Source organism: Microcaecilia unicolor, chromosome 10, assembly GCF_901765095.1.
Source record: "Microcaecilia unicolor chromosome 10, aMicUni1.1, whole genome shotgun sequence".
In the NCBI taxonomy this organism is placed as follows: domain Eukaryota; kingdom Metazoa; phylum Chordata; class Amphibia; order Gymnophiona; family Siphonopidae; genus Microcaecilia; species Microcaecilia unicolor.
Window position 1 is genome coordinate 141,585,267 of NC_044040.1, and position 18,894 is coordinate 141,604,160.

The following is an 18,894-nucleotide window of genomic DNA, read 5'->3' on the forward strand; positions in this document are numbered from 1 at the left end:
GAAATAAATTGAATAACAGCCCATCCCTCGTTCTTGTTTGGGAAAGGGTACCACGTCCCCCAAGGAGACCAAATGATGTAAGGTCTCACTAACTGCTCCTGCCTTTAGCCGAGAGTGACACGGAAAGTCCAGAAAGAAATCAGGGAGAGAACTGTCGAACTCCAGCGCACACCCATCGTGTACTCTCTCGAGCATCCATTGATCTGACATGATCTGGGTCCACCTCTGGTCAAACTGACTCAACCGAGTGCCCACTTGAACCAGAGGCTGGACCCTCATACCCTCACTGAGAGGCGCACATGGAACCAGAGGTCCCCGCTGAGGAGTCACTGCCCCCACGACGACCCCCTCGAAAGGACCGAGTCCGCTGAAAGACATTCCGCTCAACTTGCCTGGTCTGTACCGTCTAGAGTCCCTAAACCAATCACGCGCCGACATCCCCCAGGCACCTGACTTTGGATGAACCTCAGGAAGACGCGAAACCTTACACTCAGGAAGACGCGAAACCTTAGACTCACCATGACTGAGCACCAACTTATCCAAGTCCAAAGAGCATAGAACCCTAAAAGGGTAGAGAGCATAACTTAGATTTAGAGGCTGCGTCCGTGGCCCACCCCTTAATCAAACTGCCTGAGAGACCCCAACCACCAGGGCCATATTCTTTGCGGACACCTGGAGTAAATCATAGAGAACATCAAATAACAAAGAAGAGCCCATTTCTAGCTTAGCTAGCTCTTGCACACAGGTAGCCTTATCCAAAGTGGGATCATCTAGAAGCTTCTCAGCCCATCTGAAGCAAGCATGTGCCACCAGACCCCATAAACAGACGCCTGCAGCGCTAGAGCTGAAAGATCAAAACTATGCTTAAAAAAGGATTCTAACTTCCTATCTTGGGGATCATGTAAGGCCATGCCATCATCCACTAGAATAGCTGTGGCCTTGGTAACCGCAGTCACCACAGCATCTACTATAGGAGGCTTTCGGATGTCCCTATCCTCCTGAGGGAGAGGATAAAGCCTAGCCATGGCCTGAGACACCTTACACAGAGAATCTGGAGAAGACCACTCTTGTACTATTCATGTCCCTCAGGTCTTTATTCATGGGGAAAGTACGAGGGGGGGGGGGCTCGAATCCCTTTAACCAAAGGGTCTACCTGCTTCACATCCCCCACCTGAGTGTCCACAGCCTCAAATTTTAGAGTGGATGAAACCTGGTCAATTAATTCCACTAACTCATCCCTATGAAAAATCCTAATCACTGAGAGGTCTTCCCCTGGCACGGAACAATCCTTTTCCTGGTCTGTACTCAAAGATAGATCCTCTACGAGATCACTGAGATCCTCTTCTGAAACCTGGGGAGAAAAAGGCTCAAGATCCTCTGCCCAATCCAGGCAAGGTCTCTTGGCAACCACGGGACCCAATCCCCGCCGGGGGGGTTCCAGTCAGGAGGCCCCCCGATTTCCATGCTTGAAACATAGGCCAAATAAAGTCAGGAGGGAAACTCATTCCTTCTGAGTTGTCATTGAACAAAACCGGGCCGGGCCAGTGCAACAGCTCAACCATGCGGGAAAAATCTAAGATAGCAGTGGTTCCTGCCGAAATCGGAACCGCCGCAACACCCGACTGAGAAGCCGATTCAGCCCCAACAGCACTCACTGCGGAAACCTCTGCTGTTAACTCCAGCGGAGCTGAGGACGGCAACTTCGACTCCCCACACAGCCGGCATTGAGCTCTCGGCGCTTCCACACCCTGACGCGAACAGGAACGACAGCAGAGCAACTTCTCTGCCGACATCATCGTGGGGGAGGGAAAAGGACCAGACACAAACTGGAGAAAAAGAAGCCTGGCCCAAGTACAGCTCCCCTACACCAGCAACCTCCGCTCTCCCAGACGGCCTGAAAAGAAGTAAAAAAAGCCGGTTTGGAACTGGAGCTTTTTTTGTTGTTGTTTGTTCTCACTTTATTGAAGCCCCGCTGCTGCAGACTGAAGTGGCTCTCAAGGCTCCTGCCCTTACACAGGAGCCGAGGCACAAAGCTGTCTACTCAGGACAGCAGAGCAGGGGGACGGACCCGGCCACCTGGGTGTGACACCCCAGGGGAAAAGAGGGGTCCCATCGGACCCACTTCCCTGAAGCACCAAGACAGACCAAGTACAGGGTTTTCCTTTTTTAAAATTTTTTTATAGATAGCCCAAAGAAGCAAAACCTAAGCAACCCCCTAGGGCCTACCAGACCAGTCAGACTGCACAGGCTGCACGTCTACCCTCTGCTGGAGACTGGCTAGTTGGGGTTTGCACAGGTTACTTATACAGTGTTCAGAGTTTAGTGTTCTCAGTCTCCCTCTGCTGGTAGGAGTGCATAACCCAAGCATCTTCACCGGTCTGGAGGGTCATTGAGGAATCAGTTAAATTATATGATATAACTGGCTATCTGCTAAGTTTGGCAGCCAAATGTGGCTGCGTGAATAGCAGGTCTATTTTTGGCTGCTATCAACTTTGTCGGCCAACGCTCAATATCGACTTGGCTGACTATATTCATAGCAGCCAAAAATAAACTGCATATTCAATGTCGGTCACTGGAAACAGCCCGGCATTGAATATCCGGCATCATCGATGACTATAGGAGCTAGTCCGGCTAACTCCCATGGTATGAATATCGGCCCCATAGATCCTTATCCTTCCTGTGTAACCCTCCTTCCCCACCCCATTTTTCAGCCATGAACATTCTTTGTGAGGACTGTTCTTTTGTCTCCTGGTTTAGGCAGGCAGCACTTCTAGGGCTGTCATGGATTTGGCTAGTTGTCCAATACCCCTTCTGAATGTTTACCAACCATAGGGTACCAGGTCATTTGAACCTAGGGGGTCGATATTGGCTCTTATCCACTTAAATCATGCTGAGTGGGCCAGGAACACTATTTAGTAGCACTTTACCAGACAGTGCCACTGAATATCAGTTGAGTGTCGTGGCATTCTCCAGTTAGTGCCAAGACAGTCTGGCGGCAGAAACCAGAAGTAATATTGACACTGGCAGTATTCAGTGCTAGTGTCCACACAGCTAACCAGACAAGCTGGAGTACAGAATAAGCCATCCTAACTGGCCGGTTAGCCTAAATATTGGCCATACTCACATAACTTCCAGATGCTACCACTGAACTATCTATTAAGTGCTGATGTCCAAATTTGGCCTGGCATTGAATATCCAGGTCTAAATTAGCCAGTAGTCAGCGTTTAAAGAAACTGACTACAGCCAGCTCAAAATTGTCCGAGAGGTATATGATGATATTGCAAGAGACAGATGAACTGGATATATCATTGTATACCTGGGGTATAAATGCCTTTAAAACTGATCAGGTGGTAAGTACTCAAAATCAATTTAAGGAGACTGTAAGAGGCACTGGACAAGCAGTCAAATTTCTGGGCAGAAGGAACAGTGCTCATAAAACATTAATTCATAGCTGTAAAAGTGGGGCAGGGAAGGTGGCTTTGGAATGAGGATGCACCCGAGAGATGCTTTATATCAGTCCAAGAAAGGCAATATGGTCTTTAACAGTCATTTCAGCTTTGATTCCAACTGCCATAAACTACGCATAGGGGCATAATTGTCGACAAACAACATTTTTCAACCATGCGTGTACTGCCATTGTTAATACATGCAAACTTTTCAAGACTGTCCAATCCATGCCCCCTTAAAATGTACATTCTCACAGATATATGTGTATATTTTTTTTCTAAAATCAACGCAAAGAGATATTTACACATTTAAGTTGGCTATTTTCACACTTGCAAATGCTGTGCAATCCTTCTAGAATGGCCTCCAATAGAAGCTTTAAATATGCCCTTACTCTTTTTACTTTGTATATGTGAAAGCACCTTGTATGTTCAGTGAATGCAGAGGATGGGGGATTCAAGGTACACTGGATGCATCAGTGAAAACAGGTTTAAAAAAAAAAAAAAAAGCAGCAGTGCATGTTGCTACAAGTTTCCTCAGGAATCTAAACTTAAAATAATTTAAAAATATTATATTTATCAAATTACAGCTACTGTACTTCCCACCCTCCTTGAACTCTGTGGGGCACGCATGCTTATATCAGTTCTCGACAGTAAATGCTTTCAGAGACCATTGCTGCCTCGTGTTTCCTCTCAGAATAGCTGAGTCAGCCCCATTTTATCATGACGTGTACATGAAGCTATAGGATTACAAGTCTACACCTGCAATGTGCCGAAACCAAAAATAGCACTGTCTGCTTCTTCTGACTCAGCACCAGCTGGTAATGTTAGAGCTGTTAATATAACTCCATGTCTTCATAACGTTTTGCTCTAGTCCTGAATTTCTTCTTTGTTGTTTTATTGCATGGAGCTGATATTGCTGTGGCTCTTCCCCTGCCTTTGGTCCCCATCAGAGGATCTGTGATGAAAGAGTAACACTGCAGCTCAGCTTCCCTTGAGAGACTATGATCTTTTCAGCTGAGTAACTGCTTGCTTCAGATCCTCCACAATTAGATCCACATCCTGGTGTGTGGTGTGCCGGCCCATGCTCAGCCGCAATGCATTCTGGGCCACGGCATACGAAATCCCACTACTCAGCAAAATCGGTGAAGGACTAAAAAAAAAATCCAAAAAAGAAGAAACAAGTTATAATGAAAATGATCTCTCTTTGAACCCCAACCTATTTATTTTATGTTCAGGAACCATCTTATCAAGAATCCCAGCTCTATTTTTACTAAATATAGACTGCATGATATCCTCCTGCCATCTTAGTGGATTCTACATACACTCATCACACATTCTGTGGCTTATTCCCATATCCTTCACTGTCTGTAGATGTCATTTAGCTTTACAGGAGGAAAGGTTGTGATGAATCTTTTGCAGTGCCCTAGTATTCCAGCCTACCTCCCACTCCCAGAACCAGGTACTACAGAAATGTTCCCTGCCTAAGAGCAACATGTTGATAATTTGGGATGTCCTTGCAAGTTCAGCAGTTCTCCCAGCCCCCCTCTTTGGGTAGATGTGCACACATATTCCCATATTTATTTATTTAGGTTTTGCTCACACCTTTTTTGCAACCCAACACTAACTCCCCCTCTGTCCCATGTCTTTCCCCCAATTCTTCAACCCTATTCCTACCACCACTACCATCATATTTGTGCTAAGCATGCCCAAAATCTGTTACAGTGATGGTTTCCACCACCTCTGCTTATAGGACATTTCAGTTCTGTACCAGAGGAGCTCACGGGGATTGTGTTTTATTAAATAATAATGCCAGTCTGGCCTTTCATTGGTATATATTCTGACTTCCACAAATGCTTTAACCTGCACAAAATGAGGATAGTTTTTGTTGGAGAAGCATAAAATGTATGATTAAAAAATAAATAAAAAAAATAAAATTTGTGTACACTATCCACAGGTGAAAAGAATTTTGTAGTGAGTGTTGTGAAACAGGTAATCAAAGATTCATTTTAGGAAATTGACTAACCACTTTCAAAAAAGAGGGTATCAACCCCCCAACCCCCCCCCCCCCCCCCCACACACACACACATACATACACAAAACCTAGACTAAATCCAAGTATTTTTAGGAAATCATCGTCACAAAATTCATATAACTGCTTTCTAATTCAAAAGTTAATTCTTCAAGTAAAATTAACTTTCCTTTTACAATTTACCCATTTTGAAGCTGCAAAGGAATCTGTGGTGAATAACTGTTAGGGAGGATCAGCTGAATTGTGAAAATTAGGTCGTGAGATTGAGAATGGTGACCTCCACAGGTGTAATAAAAGTGAATTTTAAAGATTGTTTTTCAACTCTGTCTTGACCAACCAGTGTATCTTTAATTAGAAGTAATTCTGTTTAACTTTGATTGTGTGAAAATAAGTTGGAATGTAGAAGATAAGACACAGCTCTAATTAATTTGGTATGTGAAGAGGGGGATGGCGCTTGTTTTCGAGTTCAGACTAGCCACCTAGACTTGGAAACATGTGACCACATTCCCACAGTATGGCTTGTTTACCTATTCTCAAGCATTCTGTAATTTTCCTTAGCTCTGAACATGAGTTCTAAGCCTAATAAAAAGGGGAGTTTCTTTCAGTGAAATTGGGAGCTCATCTGTAACGTACGAACTGCGCAGAGAACCATGTTTCCTGGTGAAAGAAACTCCTGGCTTTTGCTGTGAACAGCCCCTCCCCCCAGCTGATGATAAGAGACTGGATGATGTAAGGACCAGCGATGATTGTATATAGTGTATTATTGCTTCTTTTCCTGGTCTAGACCTCCTATTCATCACGGAAACCTGGTTCCACAGCCCTACAGACCCCGCCATATTAGAGACATGCCCACCAGAATACAAAATCACCCACTGGACAAGAAATGGAAAAAGAGGCAGCGGAATAGCCATTATTTACAAATCCGAGTTTACCATCACAACCACAGGAGAATCTACCTCACCACAACTCGAAATTGCCTCGACAAGAATCAATCATCCAAACCTACTAGGACACCTCAACGCAATTCTATTCTACAGGCCACCGGGAAAGTGGCAAGATGCCCAAACACAACTTATGGACTTTATCTCAAACACATGTGTCTCTGCCTCAAACATCCTCATAATAGGAGATATCAACCTACATCTTGAAGACGACACCTCAACAGGCACACGAGAATGCAAAGAATTTCTAAAACTCTGGGATCTACACGCACCTAACACTCAACCAACACATACAAAAGGACACACACTAGACATTATTACACACAAATTTGGCCCAGACTCAACAATCCTACTCATGGACACAAGATGGACACCCACACTATGGTCAGATCACCACAAAGCAAATGTCTCTCTTCACTGGCGAATAACACACAAAAATGCAATCAACAAACATGAGTGCACAACATACACCACAAGAGGAAAAATAGACCCCACAACATTCTGGCAACAGATTTATCAAAACGAATGGTCAACAAACGCAGACACCATCCAATTCCTCCAAGAATGGGACGATATATGTAAAACAACATTAGACAAAATCGCCCCAATCCAAACCAGAACATCACACAGGAAAAAATCAAATCCATGGTTCACCGAAGAGCTGAAAAAACTCAAAACAGAAGTCAGGAGACTAGAACGCGCATGGTACAAAAAGAAAGATGAACAAACACTAAATGCCTGGAAACTACTCCGGAGAAAATACAAATACACCATAAAACAGACTAAAAGACTACATTACAAAACAATGATCGGACCAAACTACAAAGATACGCACAAACTCTTCAACCTTGTGAATAAATTGCTAGACACCACACCAGTTACAAACAACAGCAAAGACATACCAAGTGTTGACAACCTTGCGAAATACTTCATGGAGAAAATTATACAACTACGACTCAAAATACCCGCCAGCCCTATCGAATACGCCACACTCCTAGACTGTCTAGACCCAGAAGACGGAATATACCCGGCAGACAGAACCTGGACCGAATTCGAATCACTATCAGAAGACCTCATCTCTGAAACACTCAAAAGATTCGCCAAATCCCACTGCAAACTAGATGTATGCCCTAACAACCTTATGAAATCAGCTCCTCAACAATTCATAATAGACCTAACGAACCATGTAAACTTCATGCTACAAAACGGACTTTTCCCAAAAGAAAAAGGAAAATTTCTACTCACCCCAATACCCAAAGACACAAAGAAAAGTGCAAACGAAATAACTAATTATAGACCAGTAGCATCCATACCACTAATAACCAAAATAACCGAAGGGATGGTAACAAAACAACTTACAAATTATCTAAACAAGTTCTCAATACTGCATGACGCCCAATCAGGATTCCGATCAAATCACAGCACAGAAACAGTACTAATTACCCTGATGACCAAATTTAAACAAATAATTGCAAATGGCAACAATATACTCCTCCTACAATTTGACATGTCAAGTGCCTTTGATATGGTCGACCACGAAATCCTACTACACATACTTGAATACTTTGGCATCGGAGGCAATGTGCTAAACTGGTTCAAGGGGTTCCTAACCTTGCGCTCATACCAGGTCACATCAAATTCAACTACGTCTGCAGCATGGACACCGGAATGTGGAGTACCGCAAGGATCACCCCTCTCACCAACTATCTTCAACCTAATGATGACACCCTTGGCCAAACAACTATCAAACCATAACCTTAACCCATACATATACGCTGATGATGTGACTATATACATACTATTCAAACAAGACATTAAAGAAATCTCCAATGAAATCAACCAAAGCCTACACATCATGAACACCTGGGCTGATGCATTTCGACTGAAACTGAATGCAGAAAAAACTCAATGCCTGATACTTACCTCCCAATACAACACGAATAAATTCACCGCTATAAACACACCAAAACTAAATCTTCCAATCTCAGAAACTTTAAAGATCCTTGGAGTTACTATTGACCGCCACCTAACACTTGAAACCCACGCAAATAACACAACCAAAAAGATGTTCTACTGCATGTGGAAACTGAAACGAATAAAACCATTCTTCCCAAGATCCATCTTCCGAAGCCTAGTGCAATCACTTGCGCTCAGCCATCTGGACTACTACAACTCACTATATGCAGGGTGTAAGGAACAATTACTGAAGAAGCTCCAAACAGCCCAGAACACAGCAGCCAGACTCATCTTCGGGAAACCAAAATACGAAAGAGCGAAACCCTTACGAGAGAAGCTACACTGGCTCCCACTCAAGGAACGCATCACTTTTAAAGTATGCACACTAGTCCACAAAATTATTCATGGTGAAGCCCCAGCCTACATGTCTGACTTGATAGACCTACCACCCAGAAACGCTAAAAGATCATCCCGAACCTTCCTAAACCTCCACTTCCCTAACTGCAAAGGCATAAAATACAAAGTGCTGCACGCGTCAACCTTCTCTTATATAAGCACACAATTCTGGAACAAACTACCACGAAATCTGAAAACGATCCACGAACTAACCGAATTCCGCAAACTACTAAAGACCCATCTTTTTGAAAAAATATATCGAAAGGATCAAAACACATGAAGTCCACACACACTGTTAACAATGCATCAATACATCCTATTCCGTACGTCTATCCACCGCAATCTTACACGCTTAAACCTAATCTACAGGTAAAAAACAGAAAATATTATACCCGAACCATCTCTTGCTATCGCTCTGCTGCCCAATCAGGATCCGGTGTTCTTCTATTGTTTTGTTGTTCTTTGCCATTGTTTTATTCTCTTTAACGATACAGGGATTTGTTTTAATTTAACGCCTCATAATGTAACCATAATTATGTTGTAACAGATTGTACTTCCATCAATACAATGTATTGTAAGCCACAATGAACCCGCAAATAGGTGGGAAAATGTGGGATACAAATGCAATAAATAAATAAATAAATAAATAAATAAATTATCATTGCTTAGATGTAGAGACCAGTGATGTAATGATTGTTTATAGATAGGTATTGTTTCTTTTTAGTTATATAGTTTAATCATTGTGTCTATATAGCTTAATCATTGTACATATCTCAATCACTGTAGATTTTAGAACCTCTAATAAAGGTCTCATTTATCTAATACGAATCCAAAAGAATCCACAGTAATTATTGAGTAGTCGGTGTCAGTGAAGCAGGCTGTAAATCCATAGTAGTATAACAGGCCAAATAGTTTGACAATAAACACACATGACATTTGAGATAGGATGTGGAATGCTTTATCAGACTCATCACAATATGCATGAACTCCATAATGCCATTTTGAATATGCGAAGTGGCTTTGCTAATACCCTTCTCCTATAGAAAAAGATATATAAAAAGCATAAAGCAGGCTCAGGTCATAACATCAGCACAAATTAAGAGCAACAAACAACAAAAAAAAAAAAACTTACTGCCTGTGCTTCAACCTCATGTCCATCTCCTTTGCATATTCTCTCCAACACTCATTTAGCATGGCTCCAGAGGATATAATAGTGGAAAAAGTAGAGATCAGACCCATTAAAAAAGGGTTGGTTCAATGCCACAGCTACTGTACAGGGGACCTGGGTTTGATTTCCAAGTGAGATCTTCTGTTCCCTCACACAATTTGGGGCTGGAGATGATGCAAAAGCAGTGTTCACAACCCCATAGGACCTGTGTGGTGAAACAGGTTTTTTTTTTATATGCAGAGATACAGAACAAGCCCCACCACTAGGTGGACCAAGTGTCGTCTACTTAGGGCAGCAGAGTTTGGTGGTGTCAGTACAGCTCTGGAATGTGTGAGAGTTTTGCTCCTGCCAGGCCTGCTGCTGTCGTCACCCCACTACCACTACCACATCCTCCTCCCACTCTGAACCTGAACTAAAGACAGAACTGAACAAGTCCTGTAAGTACAAATCCATACTGAGGTGCTGCCACATCCTGGCCCTCCCTACCTCTGAGGCACACCTCCTGTCACAGTGGGGCAGGACACAGCAGCCCTTCAATGCAGGCCTATACTTATAGGGCCCACACAGAGCTCACTTGTCTTTAAGGAGTTACAAGAAAAGGAGGTAAGGAGATCAACAGTGGCCTGAAAGCAGAGAGGAAGAAAGGTGGAATTGCTGGATGCAGGATGGAGGTAAGGAAAGGGAGATCAGATATTGGGCAACTGGTGGGGGGGTTAAAGGGGAAGGGTAGATGCTTTTCCTGTGTTGGGGGGTGGGTGGATTAGGGCCTCCAGCAACTCCTGGAGGAGGTTTGCCTAAGATGCATGATACTTTGGGTCAGCACTGCTGTGATACAGCGAAGGTACTTACCTGTCACAGGTGTTCTCCGAGGACAGCAGGCTTTATATTCTCACAAGTGGGTGATGCTGACCCGTGTTGCCCAGTCTGGAATTTACAAAAGACTAATGAGAGCTCTGTGGAGCACGAGGCACACTCCACTGCGCATGCAAGAGTGCCTTCCCACCCACCGTGCAAACGCAGTCTCATCAGTTTTATACTACAGCAAAAATAAAATAAAAATAACAAAGGAGACAACTCCAAGGGGAGGTGGGAGGGACTATGAGAATATAAAGCCTGCTGTCCTCGGAGAACACCTACTACAGGTAAGTACCTTCGCTTTCTCTGAGGACAAGCAGGCTTACTTATTCTCACGTGGGGAATCCCTAGCATCCAGGCTCACCAAAAACAACAAACATTGGCCCTCAAATTGGCAAGGGCATATAACAGATTAACCTGAAACTATATACAATCTGAATGGGAATGGGACTTGATATACCGCCTTTCTGTGGTTTTTGCAACTACATTCAAAGTGATTTACATAGTATATACAGGTACTTATTTGTACCTGGGGCAATGGAGGGTTAAGTGATTTGACCAGAGTCACAAGGAGCTGCAGTTGGAATCAAACCCAGTTCTTCAGGATCAAAGTCCGCTGCACTACCACTAGGCTACTCCTGCACTCTGAGCATGCAGCCTGGAACAGAATAAAATGGGCCTAGCAGGGTGGAGTTGGATTCTAGACCCCAAACAGATTCTGCAACACTGTCTGCCCAAATCAACTGTCGCATCAGGGACTAAGGGAATAGAAATTCACGGGAGACGTATGTGTTAGGCGGGGAGAGTCTGATAGGTACGGACGGGGAGAGGGATCTTGGGGTGATAGTATCTGAGGATTTGAAGGCGACGAAACAGTGTGACAAGGTGGTGGCGTAGCTAGAAGGTTGTTAGGCTGTATAGAGAGAGGTGTGACCAGCAGAAGAAAGAGGGTGTTGATGCCCCTGTATAAGTCGTTGGTGAGGCCCCACCTGGAGTATTGTGTTCAGTTTTGGAGGTCGTATCTTGTTAAGGATGTTGAAAGAATTCAAGCGGTTCAAAGAAAAGCTACGAGAATGGTATGGAATTTGCGTTACAAGACGTATGAGGAGAGACTTGCTGAACTAAACATGTATACTCTGGAGGAAAGGAGAAACAGGGGTGATATGATACAGACGTTCAAATATTTGAAAGGTATTAATCCGCAAACGAACCTTTTCCGGAGATGGGAAGGCGGTAGAACGAGAGAACATGAAATGAGATTGAAGGGGGGCAGACTCAAGAAAAGTGTCAGGAAGTATTTTTTCACGGAGAGAGTAGTGGATGCTTGGAATGCCCTCCCGCGGGAGGTGGTGGAAATGAAAACAGTAACGGAATTCAAACATGCGTGGGATAAGCATAAAAGAATCCTGTGCAGAAGGAATGGATCCTCAGGAGCTTAGTCAAGATCGGGAGGCGGGGCTGGTGGTTGGGAGGCGGGGATACTGCTGGGCAGACTTATACGGTCTGTGCCAGAGCCGGTGGTGGGAGGCGGGGCTGGTGGTTGGGAGGCGGGGATAGTGCTGGGCAGACTTATACAGTCTGTGCCCTGAAGAGCACAGGTACAAATCAAAGTAGGGTATACACAAAAAGTAGCACATATGAGTTATCTTGTTGGGCAGACTGGATAATTCCTTTATTAAATGAAAGCGGAAAATCAAATTTCAATACATTACATTGTGCAGTTATAAAGCCAGCCCCTCTATACTTTTATACAAACACGCAAAATTTACACAAAAAACAGTCCCCCCCCCCCCCCAAACATTCAACTCAACTTCAAGCGTACATGCTTCCACCAAACCCCAAAGGTCTTTACCCCCACCTCCACCCGTTCCCATCGGGCCACTTCCTGGACAGCTCGGACAACGTCCCAGGAAACCTGCTCAGCAGACCTGCACTCCTGGCCCAGGGACACCCCGCAGTGAGCCATCCATAGGCAGTATCTGATGATAACTGAGATTAGAAAGGCGGTACCTGGCTCTAGCCGCCCCGTCTCCCCGTCTCCCATACACCCAGTCCGCATAGGTGTAGGACGTGAAGATGGGGATGGCCAGCAAGGCAGCCACTCTACGGCAAACCACTACGGAGAATGGACACTCCTTCAGGAAGTGGTCCATGGTCTCCAGCCGGCCAGCTGTCACGTCTGTGGCCGTGACCACCCTCATACTTACCCTGTTTCTGGGAGTCAGTGGCTGTGCTGGCTTTTGCTTGTCTCTGTGTCTATCTCTGTCTTAGTTTCTCTCTGGCTCTGTGTGCTGATTGCCTTACTGGACTTCACCTGTGTGGGCTATGCCTCTTCCAAGATGGCTGCCGCCTCCTCTATGCCAGTATCCAAGATGGCTCCTGCTTGTCCTTCCTGTGGGCTCTCTTTCTCTGTGTGTCAAGCCTCTCTTTGGAGGCAAGGAACTTCCTGCTTCTGTCCTGCTGGTAGTGACTCATTAGTGAGAGCCTTCATAAGGGAGTGGTGGGCTTGCAGTCAGTGCCTTTGCATGAAGTGTGTTGCTCTTAGGCCAGGTCAGGTTAGTAGGTGTCTGCTGCACTACTGCTTAGCCTCTCTCTGGGTTCCAGCCCAGCTTCTTTCTGTGTCTGTTGTCTTGCTGTGGGGGGTTTCCCTGTCTCTGTTCCTGGCTTACTCTGTGTTTGGGGTGAAGCCTCTGTTCCTGGCTTACTCTGTGTTTGGGGTGAAGTCTCTGTTCCTGACTTACTCTGTGTTTGGGGTGAAGCCTCTGTCCGTGTCTGTTCTCTGTTTGCTCTGCTGCCGGCCCAAGACCCTTGGCCTGTCTTCCTGGTTTACTCTGTTCGCTCTGTTGCCTATCTTGAACCCTGCTTGTATTTTCTGAGTGTATATCCTGAATCCTGCCTTGCCTAGTCTGTGTGCTTACCCTGCTTGTATTTCCTGTGTGTATATCCTGAATCCTGTCTCTCTGTCTAGCTAGTGTTTATGGCCAGGGCGTGGTCCCTGTTTCCTGCTGCTTCCTAGCTAGTGGGTTTACCCGCTCGGTATTCCCTGATCCCCAGTCTGCCTTGCTGGCATGTTGCCCTAGTCTTTGTTCCGATGTCTTGTCTCCTTGGGTTGCCTTCTGGTTCTTGCTAGTGGCTGTGCAACAGCACTCCGTCTGAGTTTAGTTCCTAGTCCAGTTTCCTCGATCCTCGGTGGGTCCTCTGGATTTCCAGTCCGACCTTGGCCAGCAAGTCCTGTCGGCCGCCCGCACGCTGGAGCTCAACTCCAGCAGAAAAGTGGCTAAGCACAGGTGAAGCGGTTCCTGTTCTGCCGGTTCCAGTGGCCTACTTCCAGTCCCGAGTTCCAGTCCGGTCCTTCCGGACGTCCAGTTCCAAGATGGTCTTGCTTGCCTCTGCCGCTCCTCGGCAGGGGCCCATGGGCTCACGATCCCCAGTGCTGCCTCGAGGACCTGACAGCATTCCAAGGGCCTCGAGAACGCGACACCAGCACACTCCCCCCTCGGGCAGTCTCGGTCCTGCTGGTTCCTACACTGAAGGTTTGCCCTAACATACAACCTGCCATGTAGGGACAGCCAGGCAATGTCCCTGTACTTGTGTGGGATGCATTTGGACGAAATAAAACGCAGGCCCTGCCTCAGCCCGGGCTCCGGAGCATCCCTAAGAGCCAGGGGAGAGGAGAAGAGTTGGGAGCGAACCCGCTCCACCCAGATCTCCCTCTGCCCTGCCCTAACTTCTTCCCATGTAATGTCCCACAGCCGAACCAGCTTTACCAAGGATTTGTAGTAGCCTACCCCCTCCGGGAAACCTTTCCGCAACCGTCCCACCCTACCTCCCCCCAACCAAGGACCCCAAAATCCCTCCCACCACTGGACAACACTGTGTACCCATCCTGGGGCATCCAGACCCCCCGCCCGCCCCAGGTTAAACTGGATGAAAAGGGAGGAGAATAGCAAGACCGGATTTACCATTCCCACTCCCCCTTCCTCCCGCGACCGGTAAGTAATATTGCGTCTAACCGGGTTCATCCTGTTTCCCCACAGGAGTTGAAAGAACACGCTGTAAATTGCCGTGAAACAGCGTTCCGGCAGGAGACAGATGTAGCTCAGGAAGAGGAACATGGGGGCCACCTGGCTCTTCAGCAACCGGACCCGGTCCTCCATGGGCATCCGCCACCCCTTCCAGCGGTCCACCTTCTCCCTCGCCTCCGCTATCCTTTGTTCCCAATTCTCCCGCCTGTAATCCCCTCCCCCAAAATACACTCCCAAAACCCTCATTTTCTCTATCCCATCCGGGAATCCACCCCCTAAATTAAACCGCCGTCCCTCCGGCCCCACCCACAAGCTGGTGCTCTTGCCCAGGTTTACCCGAGACCCCGAAGCCTGGGAGTATTCTGCAAGGGTCTCCCGCAGCCTCCTCCCCTCCCTGCGATCCGCCACCCAGACGGTGACATTGTCCGCATAGGCGATGACTTGCAACACATTCCCTTTGCCTACCTCCACCCCTCTGACCCCGTCCTCCCCCCCCCCCTTTCCAGCCTCCTCACCAGGGGATCAATGGCGAAAGCGTACAGCATGGGGCTCAACAGGCACCTCTGCCGCACCCCCGCCGAGATCCCCACCTCCGCCCCCCTCCATCCATTCACCAGGGGAAAGAATCGCGCCCCCGCATACAATAACTGAAGTTGCACGATCCATTCCCCCGGGAATCCATAGTGGTCTAGGACCTTCCATAAAAAACCCCACTGCACTCGGTCGAAAGCCTTTTCCTGGTCCAAGGCCATGACCAGCCTGCCCTCTCCCACCCGACTACGTTCCAGGCCCTCCCTCACCCAGGCCACTGCCTCCAGCACCCCCCTTCCCGGGACCCCACATCCCTGCGGGGCTGCCAGCACTTCCCCGGAGATCTTCCTCATGCGGGCAAGGAGCATGTGAGCGAAGATCTTCCGGTCGGTGTTCAGAAGTGCAATCGGCCGCCAATTTGCCACATCCTGGGGGTCCTTGCCTTTGCTAAGGAGGACCAAAGCTGATGCCCACATCGACTCAGGCAAGGATCCCCCTGTTCGTGCCACCTCCCAGATTGCCAACAAGACCGGCGCCAACTGATCCCTAAACCACTGGTAGAACTCTGCCGGGAGTCTGTCTGGCCCCGGCACCGTCCTGCGCCGCAAGGCCCCGATGGCCTCCTGTACCTCCTGCAGCGTCCACGGCCGCAGCAAGGCCCGAAGATGAGGCCCCCCCTTACCCACCCCTGGGGTTTCCTCAATGTACCTCGCCATGGCCTCCTCCCCCAACCGTTGGTCCAAAAAGACCCACCCAAAGTGGATCCCCACCACCTGCAAAATACTACTACTACTACTACTTAACATTTCTAAAGCGCTACTAGGGTTACGCAGCGATGTACAATTTAACATGGAAGGACAGTCCCTGCTTGAAGAGCTTACAATCTAAAAGACAAATGTACAGTTAATCTGATAGGTCAGACAGATTGGGGCAACCTATATGTTTGAAAGGTTAGGTTCCGAATGCAGCATTGAAGAGGTGAGCTTTAAGCAAGGATTTGAAGATGGGTAGGGAGGGGGCTTGGCGTAGGGATTCAGGAAGATTGTTCCAGGCATAGGGTGAGGCAAGGCAAAATGAGCGGAGCCTGGAGTTGGCAATGGTGGAGAAGGGTACTGAGAGGAGGGATTTGTCATGTGAGCGGAGGTTACGGGCAGGAACTTAGGGGGGAGATGAGGGTAGAGAGGTAGTGAGGAGCAGCAGAGTGAGTGCATTTGTAAGTAAGGAGGAGAAGCTTGAATTGGATGCGGTATCTGATCGGAAGCCAGTGAAGCGACTTGAGGAAAGGGGTGATATGAGTATATCGGTTCTGGCGGAATATGAGACGTGTGGCAGAGTTCTGAATGGATTGAAGGGGGGATAGATGGCTGAGTGGGAGGCCAGTGAGGAGCAAGTTGCAGTAGTCGAGAAGAGAGGTAATGAGAGCGTGGACGAGAGTTCGGGTGGTGTGCTCAGTGAGGAAAGGGCGAATTTTGTTGATGTTGAAAAGGAAGAAGCGACAGGTTTTGGCAGTCTGCTGGATATGCGCAGAGGAGAGGGAGGAGTCGAAGATGACCCCGAGGTTGCAGGCAGATGAGACGGGGAGGATGAGGGTGCCATCAACTGAGATAGAGAGTGGGGGAAGAGGAGAAGTGGGCTTAGGTGGAAAGACGAGGAGCTCGGTCTTGGACATGTTCAGCTTCAGGTGGAGGTTGGACATCCAGGCAGCAATGTCGGATAGGCAGGCCGATACCTTGGCCTGGGTCTCTGCGGTGATGTCTGGTGTGGAGAGATAGAGCTGGGTGTCATCAGCGTAAAGATGATACTGGAAGCCATGAGATGAGATCAGTGTGCCTAGGGAAGAGGTGTAGATAGAGAAGAGAAGGGGTCCAAGAACAGATCCCTGGGGAACTCCAACAGATAGCGGGATGGAAGTGGAGGAAGATCCATGAGAGTGCACCCTGAATGTGCGGTGGGAGAGATAGGAGGAGAACCAGGAGAGGACAGAGCCCTGGAACCCAAATGAGGCCAGTGTGGCGAGAAGTAAATCGTGATTGACAGTGTCAAAAGCGGCAGAAAGATCGAGGCGGATGAGGATGGAGTAGTGGCCTCTGGATTTGGCCAGGAGCAGGTCATTGCAGACTTTAGAGAGTGCTGTTTCTGTCGAGTGGAGAGGGCGGAAACCGGACTGGAGTGGGTCGAGGATGGCATGAGAGGAGAGAAAATCAAGACAGCGGCTGTGAACGGCGCGCTCAAGTATTTTGGAGAGGAAGGGTAGGAGAGAGATGGGGCGATAGTTGGAGGGGCAGGTAGGGTCAAGTGATGGTTTTTTGAGGAGAGGTGTGACTACGGCGTGCTTGAAGGTGTCAGGGACAGTTGCAGTGGAGAGAGAGAGGTTAAGGATGCGACAGATGGAGGGGTTGACAGTATGGGCGATGGTGTTAAGTAGGTTGGTGGGGATGGGATCTGAGGAACAGGTGGTGCATTTCGAGCAGGAAAGAAGGTGGGAGGTTTCATCCTCGGTGATCTCAGGAAAGGAGGAGAAGGAGGCCTGGGTTGGTTGGTTGAGGGAAAGGGTTAATGGGTAAGATACCTTCCCTAGACTGCTGGAGCGCCCCCCCCTCATCCCTTAACCCCTCTACCACCCTCCTCTCCCTTCTTTCCTTACAGCAGTCATACGGGTTCGGGCTGAGCAGCTTCCCGAAGTCCCGCTCATAGACAAGGGAAGAGTACCGATTGTACTGTACCCGTTCCACCTCCTGCTGCAAGGCCTCAATGTCCTCCCTCCTCTGGAAATCAAATTGTCCCTTCGCTTCCTCAGAGCAGTTCCTAGCCGGTTGACCTCCCTCCCCTGCCTCCTCGCCTGACGGAGAAAGAACCCCCTGGTGCAGTGTTTCAAAACTTCCCACCAGTCCCCTAGGGAAGGGAAGACACCCTGAATGGATACCTGGTCTGCCAGAAACTCCAGATACTCCTGGTACAACACCCCTTCCCCTCAACCATTTCTGATTTAAACGCCACAATCCTTTCCCCAATCCGTGAATCCTCCCTCCCCCCAGCTCGACCAGCACCATCTTGTGGTCTGAGAAATCAACCTCTACCACCCTTGGTGCCTTCCCACACGCCACTCCCCGAACTAAAAAACGGTCAATTCTACTTCTACAAGTGCTCCGGGCAAAAGTGAAACCCTGCGTCCCACCACCAAACTCTATGTGCGTGTCCACCAATCCCGCTCCCTTCATGATCCCTGCTAGCCATACCCCATCATAACCTACTTGCGCCGCCCTCCCCCCCCTATCCTCCTTCCTCAGGACTGTGTTAAAATCCCCCCCCCCACACCAGCTGCCGTGAGGTGTAAAGGTATGGCCGAATTTTCCCAAACAGTGCCGCCCTTCCCCATTTCCTTTGTGGCCCATAGATGTCAATCACCCGCAAAGCCACCCCCCCCCCCGCAATCTCACATCTAACACCAGACACCTCCCAATTTCTAAGCTCCACCACCCTCTGGATCTCTAAAGGTTTTGAAGAGGATGCCTATCCCCCCATACCGTTCCCCTGCCAGACCCCAAAT

At 47.8% G+C, this 18,894-nt stretch overlaps 1 protein-coding gene across 1 annotated transcript in view; it reads right to left on the bottom strand.

Moving 5' to 3' along the window:
* Positions 1-4,133: 4,133 nt before the first annotated feature.
* The window catches only part of SCLY (selenocysteine lyase), a 131,331-nt gene continuing 116,570 nt past the window's right edge, over positions 4,134-18,894 (bottom strand). The window contains exon 12 of the mRNA XM_030216412.1: positions 4,134-4,596. Within this exon, the coding sequence (XP_030072272.1) occupies positions 4,446-4,596 (151 nt within the window). The 3' untranslated portion in view covers positions 4,134-4,445. The remainder of the gene's footprint in view (positions 4,597-18,894) is intronic.